The sequence below is a fragment of the Phyllostomus discolor genome, chromosome 6 (genome assembly GCF_004126475.2).
Source record: "Phyllostomus discolor isolate MPI-MPIP mPhyDis1 chromosome 6, mPhyDis1.pri.v3, whole genome shotgun sequence".
Classification (NCBI taxonomy): domain Eukaryota; kingdom Metazoa; phylum Chordata; class Mammalia; order Chiroptera; family Phyllostomidae; genus Phyllostomus; species Phyllostomus discolor.
This window is the reverse complement of record NC_040908.2, coordinates 40525849-40541980: the sequence shown is the minus strand read 5'-3', so window position 1 is coordinate 40541980 and position 16132 is coordinate 40525849. Positions and strand designations below refer to the sequence as shown.

General features: G+C 36.7%; 1 protein-coding gene across 1 annotated transcript in view; it reads left to right on the top strand.

The window, feature by feature from the left end:
- The window catches only part of USP34 (ubiquitin specific peptidase 34), a 220960-nt gene that overhangs the window by 76979 nt on the left and 127849 nt on the right, over positions 1–16132 (top strand). The window contains 8 exon segments of the mRNA XM_028516659.2: positions 161–286; positions 464–593; positions 1053–1088; positions 1412–1542; positions 1836–2446; positions 8642–8856; positions 12447–12562; positions 12648–12775. Coding sequence (XP_028372460.1) covers positions 161–286; positions 464–593; positions 1053–1088; positions 1412–1542; positions 1836–2446; positions 8642–8856; positions 12447–12562; positions 12648–12775 — 1493 coding nt within the window.

Here is a 16132-nt window from a genome sequence, read left to right as displayed (position 1 = left end):
AATGAACTTTTTGTCCAGTTAGTGTAGCAACCACCTGGGCTTTTAAAAAAAGTACTAAGACTTTAAAAAATACAAACTATATTATAACTATTTTGTTACTAGATTATTTATTTATGTAGGGTAATTGTTTTTTACTATTGTCTCTACCTTTATTTTGTAGTTGAAACATTGTAGTCGGTATATACATGATTTATTTCCTTCACTCATCAAGAATTTGGATCCAGTACCACTGAGACATCTTCTCAATCTGGTCTCAGCTCTTGAGCCAAGTGTTCATACTGAACAGGTAATTTATTCAAAACATAACGATATTTATTTTAGTAATATGAAAATGTATTTGTGATTCATATAATTTAACCTGTACTTTATTATGGTTGGCATTTCAGTTAGGCAAACGGATATTAAATTTATTACAATGTTGCCTAAAACTTCTAATTTCAACCTTTCTCTCTCTTTTTTTAAGACATTGTACTTGGCATCGATGTTAATTAAAGCATTATGGAATAATGCACTAGCAGCTAAGGCTCAGCTATCTAAACAGAGTTCTTTTGCATCTTTATTAAATACCAATCTTCCCATTGGAAATAAGAAAGGTTAGTAAAGTATAATGTATTTTTTAAGTAAGCTATCCAAGGTTTATAGCTCAAATTTGAAGTAGTTTCTGCTGAGTAGTTCAGTTCAACCTTAATTTCAAAATAAGTTTGACATGGGCACTATAGTGTTTGTGAAAGTGTGAATAAATTGGGGTTAGTTCATCTTTTTTACTCTCATTTCAGGTGTTATTTTATAATGCTTTTTACATGTATTATAGGACTCTCTAAAACTTTATCAACTTTACCCCAATTTTTGTCTTCTGGTACCATACACCACTCTTTTCTTAGGCTTTTCTGTGTAGGCACCCACAGCCTCTACTGCAGGTGGTGGGGACTTACATTACTGCAGATTTCCCTACCTGTATCTTGTTGATTATGTAATAAGAACAACTGATATGCTGTCCCAAATAAGTGGAGTCATTTAGAATATTTCCCTCCTGTTTTTTCCTTTTCCTTCAGAGGAAGAAGAGCTGAGAAGAGCAGCTCCATCACCTTGTAAGTTGGGTCTTAGAAGTGCATGGCAAGATGACTTATACTCACGTTGACAACAGTCATTAGTTAATTGATTTTATATATTTACATCAGAGTCATTAAGTTCATATTGAGCAGAAGACGTAAATCTTTAACTAGTTACCTAGGTCACCCTTTTTGTTTAAACTATTAGCATCTTGACTTAATTGATCCTCCTTGACAAATGTTATATTTTTGGCTACTGAGCATGAAGCTTTGGTAAATCAAAGAATTAAAGAATTGTGTCATTCTGATAGGTCTGTGTTAATATACATTAGGAATAAAACAAAAAAATCTATTTAATATAGGGTCACCTGCAGCTAGTCCTCAGAGCAGTGATAACAGTGATACCCATCAAAGTGGAGGCAGTGACATTGAAATGGATGAGCAACTTATTAATAGAACCAAACATGTGCAACAGCGACTTTCAGACACAGAGGTATGAAAAATGTCTGCCCTGCCCCCCCATCCCACCCCAAAGTGATTTTTGGATTTCTGCCATGTGTATTCTTTGAGCTAGGAATCTAAACATGATCTATGTTCAGGCCTGATCTGTCTTTTAAGTAGTATTATTGAGGTACTTTACTTTGAGTTCTTAATTCCATTGTGTATTGTTCAAAGGAATGAGTCAGGATTGCAGCAGCCTTTTAAAAAGTATACTGTGTTAATATCAGTTATTTTTTTTTTTACTAGTGTAAATATTTAGTTAAATCTGTTTGTTTCTAAATACAGGAATCCATGCAGGGAAGTTCTGATGAAACTGCCAACAGTGGTGAAGATGGAAGCAGTGGTCCTGGTAGCAGCAGTGGGCATAGTGATGGGTCTAGCAATGAAGTGAATTCTAGCCATGCAAGCCAGTCAGCGGGGAGCCCTGGTAGTGAGGTACACTCAGAAGACATTGCAGATATTGAAGCCCTTAAAGAAGAAGATGAAGATGATGATCATGGTCATAATCCTTCTAAAAGTAGTTGTGGTACAGATCTTCGGAACAGAAAGTTAGAAAGTCAAGCAGGCATTTGCTTAGGGGATTCACAAGGTCCATCAGAAAGAAGTGGGACAAGCAATGGAACAGGAAAAGACCTGGTTTTTAACACTGAGTCACTGCCAACGGTAGATAATCGAATACGAATGCTGGATACCTGTTCACACTCTGAAGACCCAGAACATGATATTTCAGGGGAAATGAATGCTGCTCATATAGCACAAGCATCTCAGGAATCATGTATTACACGCACTGGTGACTTTCTTGGGGAAACCATTGGGAATGAATTATTTAATTGTCGGCAGTTCATTGGTCCACAACATCACCACCATCATCACCACCATCACCACCATCATGATGGGTAAGTCTGCTAAAAATAAAAACATAAAAAACATAAAACCTATATTTCCTTCAGGGAAGTAATTCTAGCTTATATTTATTCACTTATAATTATTGTAGATCGGTATTGTTTAGTAGGGTTATAATGTAAACTATAAGTATATACCAAAAATGTAGAAATTTTAATTTTCTGTAGGGCATATTTTAAAAAGCAAAATGAAACAGGAGAGATTAATTTTAATTTTAAATTTTATTTAAAGCAATAGTATCTACAATATTTTATACTTATAACACATCGCAGTTTAGACAAGCTACCTAAAAATTTTTTATTTGCCCTGACTGGTATGGCTCAGTGGATTGGACATCATCCTGCAAACCAAAAGGATACAGGTTAGATTCCAGGTCAGGGCACATGCCTGGGTTTGTAGGAGGTGTGGGAGGCAACTGATAGATGTTTGTCTGTCCCTCCCTCCCTGCTCCTCTCCCTCCCTCCCTTCCCCTCTCCCTAAAATGAATAAATTAAATCTTAAAAACAATGTTTTTTTTCCTTTTAAATTACAGTTGACTTACAGTGTTATATTAGTTTCAAGTGTAGAACCTGTGATTAGACATTTAATAACTTAAGAAGTGATCACCCTGATAAACCCATTTGATGTCATATATAGTTATTAAAATATTATTAACTATATTTTCTACACTGTTACTTTACAGCCCTGTGACTATTCTATAACTACCAATTTGTACTTCTGAATCCCTTCAGTGTTTTCACCCATCTCCCCAACCCCTCTCCTCTCTGGCAACGATCAAAATGTTTTCTGTATCTATGAGTCCATTTCTTTTCTGCTTGTTTATTTTGCTTTTTAGATTCCACATGTAAGTGAAATCATCTGGCATTTGTCTTTTCTCTGACTTAATTCACTTAGCATAATACCTCCTAGATCCATCCATGTTGTTGTGGATGGCAAGATTTCATTTTGTTTATGACCAAAACCCAGTGGCACAGCCTCCCTGGTCGCCTGAGATGGGCGCTCCAGGTGTGCCCCATTGTGGGCTGTGTTCACTTTCCTGTGTAGTTGAGTATTGATTGCTGTTGGCATGTCACTGGAAGGGATTGACCCCTAGGCCATTTGGCTGCAAGGACTGGCTGTGGCTATAGCGAAGGAGCTGCTGTGCAGGGACTGACCCGATAGAGCAGTGCTTGCTTCAGTCGGGCCTTGGTGCTAGCTGAGTCTGCCCCTTGAGTTGTTGCTTGTGGAGGTGATTGAGTTGTCATCCAGTGTGGTCTGAAACTATCCACTGGGTACACTGGTTCTGGGGCCTCCTAAGAGGTGCAAGGGCAGCCACAACCTGTGTCCTGGTCAGGGCCACCCAACATGAGCTACAGAGCAATCTACATAGCTGCTACCTTGTGCTGGTGTGAGATATAGACAGTCCTGATGCTGTTTGTTTGAGAAATTTCATGAAAACTTGAAACATGAACTAAGAGAGGCTATATCTATGGAACAGCCACGGGAAATGGCTTGGGGTCTGAAAGTTGCGTGGGTCAGGATCTCAGGTGGGTGGAACAGTGTTAGCCTAGTTGATGGAGACTCAGATATGGCATTGGCCTGCTGGGTTTGTGGGTGGAGGGCTCTGCAAAGGAATAACAGCCTCTGCCAACATTTCTGTCTAGGAGAAAGCTGCTCCTCTAGCCTTTGTCCTGAAGCCAGACAATTCAGTTCCTCAGCATTTGTTCCTGGCACCTTTCCAGCAGTTCCCCCAGCAGTGGAGCTTATAGAGAGTCTGAGTGAGTTAGTGTGCAAGCCCTTTAAGAGACAAACCTAGGAATTCGGGAGTTCTTTTGTTTCACTCAGCCATAGTCTCTGCTGGTTTTGACAGCCAGAAGTTATGGGGATTTCTGTTTCTGTCACTGGAATCCTGGGCTGCGGGGGTACTGACTGGGGCTTGGGGTACTGATTGAATGGAAGCGGGATCTTTTAAAAATGCTTTTGAGGTCCTCACTAAGTTCCTTGAGCATCCTTATAACCTGTATTTTGGACTCTGCATCTGATAGATTGCTTATCTCCATTGCATTTAGCTCTTTTTCTGGTTTTGATCTGTTCTTTCATTTGAGCCATGTTTTTGTCTCATTTTGGCAGCCTCCCTGTGTTTGTGTCTGTGTATTAGATAGAACTGCTTTGACTCCATGTCTTGATAGTGTGGCCTACTATAGTAGGTGTCCTGTAGGGTCCAGTACCACCACCTTCTCTATCACCCAAGCTTGGTACTCGAGGTGCACTCTTCATGTATGCTGAGTACACCCTCTTCTTTTAGTTGATCCTTGGATGCTGTTGGCAGATCAAAAGGAGAGATTTACCTAGGCTAGTCAGTTGCACAGATTGTCTGTGACTACTTACCACCAACCACTATGAAGGATGAGCTGTGCAGGGACAGGGTGTGGTGCTCTGACATGGTCTGTAGCTGTCCAGTGGGTGTGCTCACCCTGCAGTTTCTGGGTGGTGGAGGCCATGGTCAGCCCCTACCTGTGTTTTGCTCTGGACCACCCTCCCTCCCTCAGCCATAAAGCAGTCTGAGATGGCTGCTGATTGTGCTGGGCTTGGAGATTCCCAGGCAAAGTCAAGCTGTGAATCAAGGGTAGTGGGTGCTAGTGCCAGGCCTGGGGCTCACTGAGGCCAGCTGTTGCTTGTTTGAGAGGCTTTAGGAAGTTGTAAAGCATGAGCCAAGACCCACCATTAATATAGAAAAGTAGCTTGAGTGCGCTCATAAGGTGGGTGGGGCAGAGCCTCTGGGGATTTCCAGGAAGGTCAAACAAAGCCAGGTGGGTGGAGTCTCATATTGCAACAGCTTGCCAGCTCTTTGGGTGGAGGGTTTAGAAAAGGGACAATGGTCTCTGCTTGCCTTGATACCAGACACTTCAGTTTCTCCCTATATGCCACTGGTGCCTCTCAAGATGCTTACCCAGTGCTGGATCTCAGAAGGATTGAGCATGAGTAGGTGAGTCCATGTGTGGGTTCTTAAAAGAAACTTCTTGGAGCTCTAGAAGTTTCTTCCACCCACTTGATCCTTGCTGGTTTTTGCAGCCAGAAGTTATGGGGACTTATCTTCCTGGCACTGGAACCCTGGGCGGGGGTCCAGGTATGGCGCTGGAATTCCTCGCTCCTGAGATACCCCTCTCAAATTTTTATCCACACGTGGGTGAGAGTCCAGCCCATTACACATCTGCACCTCTCATATCAGTTTGGATGGATGTGGTTCTTTTCATTCTGTAGTTGTCAGACTTCCATTCCACTCAATTTCTGATGGTTCTGAGTTATGATTGTTCTATCTTTTAGTTGTAATTTTGATGTGGTTGTGGGAGGAGGCAGCTATGCGTGCCCATGCTGCCATCTTGAGCAGAAGTCGTCCTCTCCTGATTTTTAACCACCATAGGTGGGTGCGAGACCAGCACATTTTCATTTTTCCACCCCTTTTACCCATAGTCTGAAAGTGGCTTCTTTTTTATATCTTTCTGTTCAGCAGATTTCAGGTGTTTTGGGTATTGGGTATTCTATAATTTAGTTGTCATTTTGATGTGGTTGTGGGAGGTTCCGAGTACTGCATTTACCTACTCTGCCATCTTGACCAGAATCTAGATGAGCCACTTCCTATGTGTGCAGTGGCCACATGTAGTTTAGTGGCTATCATTGGATAACATAGATCTGTATCTTCAACTCCTTGTAATAATTTCTTACAAGCAGGTGTAAGACTGCTTGTGGAAATTTCCATGAAAGTGTGATTGTGAAAAGGGAAATTTTACACATATTATAATTTTAGGGTATTTTAATGAAAGGATAAAGCTTTGCCCTGGCTGGTGTGGCTCAGTGGATTGAGTGTCCCCCTGCAAACCAAAAGGTCACCAGTTCAATTCCCAATCAGGGCATATGCCCTGGTTGTAGGCTAGGTCCGCAAGTGGGGGCGTGTGAGAGCTAACCAATTGATGTATCTCATGTACATCAATGCTTCTCTCCCTCTCTTTCTCATTCCCTTCCCCTCTCTCTCAAAAAATAAATAAATACAGTCTTAAAAAAAAAGATAAACCTTCAGCATAAAACTTTCTGATTATCTGTGAAATGTACCTATGGTATTTAACAGTAAGTGATTTTCTCACTAGTGTTCCAGTATTAGGCAAAGTACTTAATTTTTCTGTTTATCATTTTCTCATTTATAAAAGAGAACGATACTGTCAATACTTATGCCATTTACCTATTGTGAGCATTTCATAGGCTAATGTGATTGGAATATAGGAACTCAGTATACGTGGTCTGTCCAGAAAAAGTCCAGCCATTGTTAATATAATAAGAACAATTTGCGTGATAACAGTGTAACCTGACAGCCAAGGAGAATGGACCAGAATGCGCCTGCACAAACAATAACGACTTCACTGTACTGGTCAGTGTGGATGGTAAACCCCATTGAGTGGACATGTATATTGTGTGACCATCACATTCAAAATGAATGAGTGAGTAGAGCAATGAATCTGCATCAGATTTTGCGTTAAGCTTGTTGAACATTACTCTGCGGAAACTATTTAGATGATTCAGAAGGCCACAGCTACTGGCAACTGGTGATTGGCAGCTTCAGCACAACGTGCCCGCTCATGGAATATGTCTCATGCAAAGTGTATTGGCAAAACATCAAATCATCCAGGTGACTCAGACCCCCTACAGCCCAGATTTGGCGCCCTGTGACTTCTGGCTTTTCCCAAAGCTAAAATCACCTTTGAAAGGGAAGAGATTTCAGACCATTGATGAGATTCAGGAAAATCCAAAGGGGCAGCTGATGGCAATTGGGAGAACTGTGTCAGGTCCCAAGGCGCCTACTTTGAAGGGGACTGAGGTGTCATTGTCTGTGTACAGCGTTTCTTGTATCTTCTTCAATAGATGTCTCTATTTTCCATGTTGCATGGCTGGATACTTTCTGGACAGACCTCGTATGTTGCTATTTGTTATTCCAAGTAGTTGTGTTTGAGTTGATAAAATAATGAACATATGTTTTATAAGGATGAGTGTTCTTAGATTTGACAATTTGCCAGGCCTTTCAGAATTTAGTACAATTGTTGGGGAGAAATACATGTTCACGGATACTTGTATTTCCTTTGGTACTTTATTTCCTTTGCTTTTTATTTATCATTAACTCAATTTGAGTTTAAGGTAATGTTTCTCATCCTTGGCACTTCTGACATTTTGGACCAGATAATTCATTGTTTTGTATTCCCAGCAATGTGAGTGCTGTCCTGTGCATTGTAGTACATTTAGCAACATCCCTAGCCTCTATCCCTGGATACCAGCATTATATGTCCAGTTTTGATAACCAGGAATGGGTCTAGACATTGCCAGATAATGTCCCTCTCAGGGGCCAGAATCACCTGTGATTGAGAATCACTGGTTAGGGTCTCACATTATAGATATGCATTCTATATCTGTGCACTCCTTTGAGAGCTCATACTGAGGACAAAGGAATTAGTTTCTAAGACTGAGGTGAAATATAATTGTTTGTCACATTGTAAATGTCTTTTAGTCTTCTAACCCAAAACCAACCCATGATCCCAGAAGACCTAGTGATTTTATTTTTGTTAGCACTTTGCATATTCTTTGCAGTTGGTACTGCTTGTGAGTCTAAGTCACTTGTGAACTTTTCCTTATTTTATTTTTTCATTCTTTTGTCTTTATATCCTTAGAGCATCCAGTATAATTATGTTTTAGAAGTGATACTTAATAGATGTTTATTGAGTTAAAGGTCCCTCAGTTAACAACTTCTAGATTGCAGCCTTAAATTGAAATATTTTCCTGGTAGCTACCTCATTTGATTCTCTAGTCATATGAGTAAGTGTAAGCAAAGTTTAAGGTTCACATTGTAATTTGAGTTTATAGAATTATTATATAAAAGTGAGTTTCCTGTTCTTATTTGAAATCATTGTCCTTGAAGCTATTTTTGTGAAATGTGTTGATGGGTCAGGTAACATGTGGGTATATTGTAAAATCAATATATAGTTCTGATATTGTGGGCTTTTTGGTTTTTGTAAAGCTGTTAACATACTATACTACTAAAAAAAAAAAAACAAATGTAGCTCTGTTCTTGAGTGTAACTTGTGCCAAATGTTTTGAGAGATATTTTTGGTATTCACAAACTCTGTTTAAATAATGTAACTAGTAATTTTGTGCTCTTCTCTGTGTTATAGGCATATGGTTGATGATATGCTAAGTGCAGATGATGTCAGTTGCAGTAGCTCCCAGGTCAGTGCAAAATCAGAAAAAAATATGGCTGATTTTGATGGTGAAGAGTCTGGGTGTGAAGAGGAGCTAGTTCAGATTAATTCACATGCAGAGCTAACATCTCATCTCCAACAACATCTTCCTAATTTAGCATCTATTTACCATGAACATCTTAGTCAAGGTAAGGTTCTGTAGTAAGTAAAATGTATTATTTTCTTTAAAATAGGAATAATTTATATTACACTGTTAAAATGAATCAACAGTTAATGTTATGATACTTAAATGTTTTTGCCAAATATGTTTCATATGGTAGTTTTCTTTTTAAGGGAATAAAATTATTAAGAATATTCCATCATGAATATAAAAGCTGCAGTTCCATCAAGAGATACTTAGCTAGAATATTTTAAAATGTATTAAAATTATAGGTTTATATTGTAGAAAATAAATAACTTCATTAGATTTTATATTTATAAGTTGTATGATCAAAAAGTAGATTACACAGGATCATATATTATATTCTATTTATATAAAATGTCTAGCCTGGGACTAGGAAGGATTGGGGAGAAATAAGAGAAAAGGTGAGTACTAAAGGCCAAGGTGTTTCTTTCACCTGAAATGATAAAAAATCTTCAAAAATAATGGTTCTAATCATTCTAAATGAACCTAAAAATGTAATAGGACATAACAGCTTTAGAAGAATGGAGGCTAGAAGGGATTAAAGAATAGTAGAAGAAAAAGGAGGAAAGAGAAAAATTAAGAGGAAAAGTAGTTTTAGAATTGTAAATTTAAAGGTCTATATACAACATTGTGCTTGCTTAGGTACCATCAGCACTTGCAAACTTAAGTAAACCTGGTTAAGTAGATTTATTCTAAAAGTCATTGTCAAACTTGGAGATATAATTTGCGTACCCTGGTGACAACTTAACTGATTTCAAATGTTAGTTGTACATAATCTAGATAAAGTTATCTATCTAAAATTTAATGTTTGTGTTATTGTGATTGTGGAGAAATGAATAATTTAAGATTGAGGTCATTTGATTTTGACACTATATTAATAAATTTTGACCATTCTTCTATTCTTACTCCATTTGCCTTTTATTCAGTACTATGTGTGTTTTTACTACATGAAGTTAGAAGTTCAGTAAAATTATTAAATGTATTAATGCTGTCTAAATCTACCTTGTGTTACTACGTATTTAGTACTACAAAGAAGTCTTTCAAAACATTAATACTATCATTTTGGAAGTGAGCAAAAGATTTGAATAGTTAATTCATAAAAGAATGTAAAGAAATGGTCAATAAGTACATGAAAAGATTCTCAATATCTCTAGTCATCTAGAAAATGTGAATTTAAACCTGAACACACCTGTTGGAATGGGTAGTATTAAGACTAATGATAACAAATGATACTAAAGATGGTAGAGCAGCTAGAACTCTCATGCAATGCTAGTTTGGGAACTGTTTTTATCAGTTTTATATAAAGTCAAATGTGTACCTTCCATATGACCTAGCAATTCCTTTTCTAGGTATTTATCCAAAAGAAAGGAAAACGTATTCACAAAAGTATTTGTATATGAATGTTCATACCTGCTTCATTCATGAGAGCTTCAGCTAGGATTAACTGGTAGATAAATGGTGGTGTATTTACATAGTGTAATAGTAGTACTCCTCAATAAAAAGGAAAGAACTGCTGACAGAGTGCAACACAAAAGATAAATATCAGAAAGCATTTTAAGTCAATGAAGTTAGAAGAGTTACACGCATAAAAACATTTGGCACAAGTTACACTCAAGAAGAAAGCTACATTTGCTTTTGTTAATAGTATAGTGTGTTAACTAATTTATAAGTAATTCAAAAGCAGTTTATAATGGTTGAATTCTACTCAGTGATTACCTGAGGTTTGGTGTTCAGTTCCAGTTGTAAAAGATCACAAGGGAACTTTATGGAGTGATAGAACTGTTTTGTTTCTTACCTTACATTATATTTTAATAAAGTTAATTTTAAAAAGTAAATACAAACAAACCAAAAAAAAAAAGCCAAAAAGTCAAGGCACAGAGGGGGGAAAGTATTGCTAATGAAGGGCTTATATCCAGAATATAAAAGAACTTTCACAACTCATTAGTAAGACAACTTAATTAAAAAGTGGGGAATGCTTTATTTCATAAAAGAAAGTACATAAATGGCTAATAAGCAGCTCAACATCATTAGTATTAGGAAAATGCAAATAAAAATCAAAATGAGATTCTATTTCATACCTATCAGAATGGCTGAAATGAAAGAGTGATCAAAGAATGTTGCAAAGTATGTGGAGGAGCAGGGACTTGTACTCTAATACAGTGCTGGTAGGAATGTAAAAGGGCACAACCATGTTGGAGAAGAGTTTGACAGTTTCTTTCCATTAAACATAGATGCACCTTTTGACGCATTAATTCCACTCCTTAGCATTTGCCCAAGAGAAAGGAAAATGCACATCCATACAAAGACTTGTTACATGATATTTATGACATTACTCCTCTTAGCCCTAAACTGGAAACTATCCAAATGTTCATTAACTGGTGAATGTGTAAACAAAATGCACTATTTCCACATATGAAATATTATTCTGTAATTAAAAGGAACACATTACTGATAATGTGGTTCAACATGGATGAGCCTCAGTAAACATTTTGCCAAGTGAACAGAGTTAGACATAAGACTATACATACTCTATGATTCCATTTACATGAAATTTCTAGAAAAGGTGAATTTATTAAAAGGAAAATTCTAGAAAAGGTGGATAAACAGATCAGAGCTGGGGAATGGGACCGGGGATTAATTGTAATTAGTATGAGGGAATGTTTTAGGGTGGTAAAAGTATTCTAAAACTGTGTTGTGGTTATAGTTGCACAATCCTCATTTTAATGAAATCAATGTATGTGTACAATCCAATAGGGAAATTTCATGGTAAAGCAGTTTAAAGACAAAAACAAAGAAGGTTTTTGCCGCCCTGGCTGGCGTAGCTCAGTAGATTGAGCTCGGGCTGTGAACCAGGCATCGCAGGTTCGATTCCCAGCCAGGGTGCATGCCTGGGTTGCAGGCCATAACCCCCAGCAACCACACATTGATGTCTCTGTCTCTCTGTCTCTCTCTCTCTCTGTCTCTCCCTCTCTCTGTCTCTCTCTCTCCCTCCCTCCCTCCCTCTCCCTCTCTCCCACTTCCCACTCTAAAAATAAATAAATAAAATCTTTAAAAAAGAGAGAGAGAAGGTTTTTGCCTAATGTAACAGGACTAGAGAGATTTATTTAGCCTGGTAACTCAGAAAGTCTGAATTATTATATTGGAATCTTGAATATGAAGTTTTGGGCAAATAGTCTCGAATCTAATTAAAAATCTTTTAAATGTAGGAATATAAGACAACTATACAGAGGGTCAGTTAGAGGATTAGGATTGTCCCCTGGCTCTAGAATTATTCCACATAAATTGTCTTCTTTATGCTCAATTTCGGTTTCAAGTATTTATGTACAGTTCTCTTGGCATGTGAAAAACATTACTCGTAATTAGAAATAGGGAAGAGACTGAAAAGAAAATTCTTTTCACTTTAGTCTTATCAAAATTTAAGCAGTACTATTCTTGCCATATATAAAGCAGCTGTTGTGCTAATCTTACTGTTTTTATTTTCTTATGTAAAAAGGTAGTTATACTTTTGATTTGTTAACTTTATGAATATATAATTCACTTCACAGTTTTAGTCAGCTGTGTTCCTTTATAGTGTGTTATATTTTGCCCCCTCAGGACCTGCAGTTCATAAACATCAATTCAACAGTAATGCTGTGACAGATATTAATTTGGATAATGTTTGCAAGAAAGGAAACACTTTGTTGTGGGATATAGTCCAAGATGATGATGCAGTAAGTTACTTAATATATCCAAAAGACTGCAAAATTATAGCAGAATGCAATCAGGATAAACTGTAACTTTATGTATTTTTTGTAGGTTAATCTTTCTGAAGGATTAATAAATGAAGCAGAGAAACTTCTCTGTTCCTTAGTATGTTGGTTCACGGATAGACAGATTCGAATGAGATTCATTGAAGGATGCCTTGAAAACTTAGGAAACAACAGGTAAATAGGAATTAAAAAAATTTTAATGTAGTAAGAGTTAATTTTATGTATTGACTAGGTGTGGTAAATTCATAGCAGCTAATGTGCCATTATCAACCTATTTTTAGTAATTGTGGTTCTCATTTTAGGTTTAAAAACATCCTTCACAGGGTTCATATTTTATCACCCAGTCTTGCTTTTTTTCAGCACTTTTTTGTCACTCTTGATTAAATCTCCTCCAAGAGAAACAAAAGAGTAGCAAAAGTAGTTACTCTCTTCTTAACTCGGGGAACATGGTGGTGATTATTCTGTGTTCAAATTGCAGTTAACTGTTCTTGAAATTTGTCATATTACATGTAAAGGAAGATAAGTGAAGTAAGCTTAAGCTGAATAAAACATTTTGATAATGGCATTGTTCTTTCATTTGGGTGTATCATTTTTGTCTTGACTTCTGTAGTGTATAAAGAATTAGGTTAATGTTTTTCTCTGTTTGAATTCTGCCATATATTTATAGTCTTCTTATTGGAGCCCAGATGATTATAAGTTTCTTGATTTTCTTTTTTGGTGGTCATTGTTTACTTCTGTTCTGTGGTATAATTTCAGGTTTTCCTGAAATTATGATAATGTTTTGCTTTGATAATGTTTGCCATAGTAAATTCAGTTATTAATTGAATATATTATTTATATTAAATAATGTTTTCAGCTTAACCCTACCTGTAACTCATATAAACATCTAATTTTACTGAATATTTAATTGCTTCAAAAGTTTTTTTACCTAATTGAATTAGGAAGTGTGTGTGCAATATTTTCTCCTTTAGGTCTTTAAAGGGCTATAATTTGGAGAATCACAATAGAAAAGTGCTTATTTGTGCAGTTATGAGAAATCACTAATAAACCTCTCAGTGGATCACTTGCCTCATTTGGCATATATTGTTTAAAAGGAATGCTTTTAATGGCTGGATGATATTTCATCATTTATATAAGTATTAGAGCAGTTAATTTAAAACTACTGTCTTTTAAAAGTCTTTGTGAAACTAATGAACAGTTTTTTAAGTGGTTTTATAAATTTTATGTTCTTCCTATGTACATTTAAATACCCTGTGACCCAGCAGTTCCACCATTAAGTATGTGCCCTAAGAAACTCCTCCAGATGGTTAACAAAAGACACATTCAAGGATGTTCATGGCAGCACCATTTAAAATAAGTAAATATTCTTTGTGCAACCATCCAAATGCTAAAAATGAATAGGAAGGAAAATCAAATTTTGGACGGTTGAATGGCATAACAATGAATGAACTACAATTGCAGAGAATAGTGTGGATGAATCTCACAAGCATAATGCTGAATGACAGAAGCCAGATTTATCTTTTTAGTAGAAGTTTGTAATGTTTATAAACAGGAGAACTATTGTATTTAGTAGTCAGGATAATGGTTATTCTTGGGTTGTTAGTGACTAGAAAGGGGCAGAATGAAAGTTTCTGGTGTGCTGGTAATGATTTATTTCTTGATGTTAGTACTGGTTGCACAGGTATGTTTACTTCCTAATATTTTGAACTGTCACTAGGATTTATATATGTTTTTGCATGTATGTTGTACTTCTAAAAAACCTGTGTGAAAAATGAAATATCATATAGCCTGTTAGAGTCCTCTTTTCAGAGGTTATATACTGACATGGGCATATACTCACAGGCCAATCTGTTATAAAGAGGGCAAGCAGAATGTAAGACCTGTAAAGTGGTTATTTTCTTCTAGGATTGAGTTAGTTTTTTCTTCTTTAGGCTTTTCTGTTTTCCATTTTTCCACCAAGAGCATATATTTATCTTACAAGTAAACTTCAAAGGGACAAAAGGAGAAATTTGTATATAAAGTGAGAATTGTTAATCTGTATTTTTAATTAAGATTGAATTTGTCCTCCCCCCAAATTACCTGAAAATGAAACATTTTACATTTGTTTGAGGCGATCCCTGTACCCTAGTCAGTTACTTAATGATATTTTTGAATAGCTATTGTGTTAAAGTTAGTTTTGCCCTCAAACTTTACTCTTCAGAGGGTTGCTATATCATGCTAGTTTCACTATAAAAGATCGGTCATGTGACATTCTTCAGCCAATGACATATGTAACACATACAGTGTACACCAGCTAAACATACTGAAGTTATCATTGCAAATTGAAAAAAATAGGCTTAAACATATTTTAATCATCACTAGTCTGGGTTTTCTGATAAACCAGTGATTTTCAATGGGGATAATTTCCCCCCAGACAGTGTCAATGTCTGGAGATACTTTTGAACGTTATGCCAATGAGTAGGATTGAAAGTGCTGTTACAGGCTAGGGTTGCTACTAAACATCCCTCCATGCAGAGGATAGCCCTCCTGCACAACAAAGAATTATTTGGCCTAGAATGTAAGTAGTGACATCAGAGTTTGAGAAATCCTATTCTAAACACAAGAATTCTTCCTTAGAACCTAGCTCCCTTAGTTTACCATCACAATAAGAGAGGAAAGTTGCACAAGTGTGCTAATACATTTTTAAAAGATTTTATTTATTTATTTATTTATTTATTTATTTTTAGAGAGGGGGGAAGGGAGGGAGAAAGAGGGAGAGAAACATCAATGTGTGGTTGCCTCTTGCACCCCACAACTGGGGACCTGGCCTGCAACCCAGGCATGTGCCCTGACTGGGAATCGAACCAGTGACCCTTTGGTTTGCAGGCCGGTCCTCAATCCACTGAACCACACCAGCCAGGGCTAATACTAACAGGAAAACTCTTCCTTATGTTAAACAAATAAGGTATTGTAACCTTAATTCATTTACCATTTTCCTGACATCTGACAAAAATCCCTGAGGTTTACTTAATGATGTTAATTTTTATGTGCTTACAGAGGTTTTTTTGTTTCTTTTTATTTTCTCTATGGTAACCTTTTCATTTTCTTTCTAGTTCCTCACTTGCCATGGTTTACAAGGCCTCTGAACGTTTTTTGTTTGTTTTTGCTTTTCTATGGTTATATTGCAACTTACTTTAAAGAATGAAAGTAGCTTTTTTGGGGGGGGGTTTGTTTTTTTGTTTTTTTTTTGAACAATAACTTGGACTCATTACATCTCAGGAAATAGATTTGAAAAAGAAAGTTACAGTCTTCCATAAGTTGCTCATAAGTCTATCATTTATATGGACCCATTGTAAATATTTTTTTTAAATGCCTGCATTGTCTTTCTCTGCTATATGAAACATGTGCCTTGTGCACATTTATCTCTAGGCAGATTGGTTTATAAGGCATATAATATTTTGGCAATGCAGGAAGTTTAAAATTACAGAAATATAATAGAATATGTTTGTAGAATGTTGTCATAATGTGAGAGCATGAGGCAGAAAGTAGCTC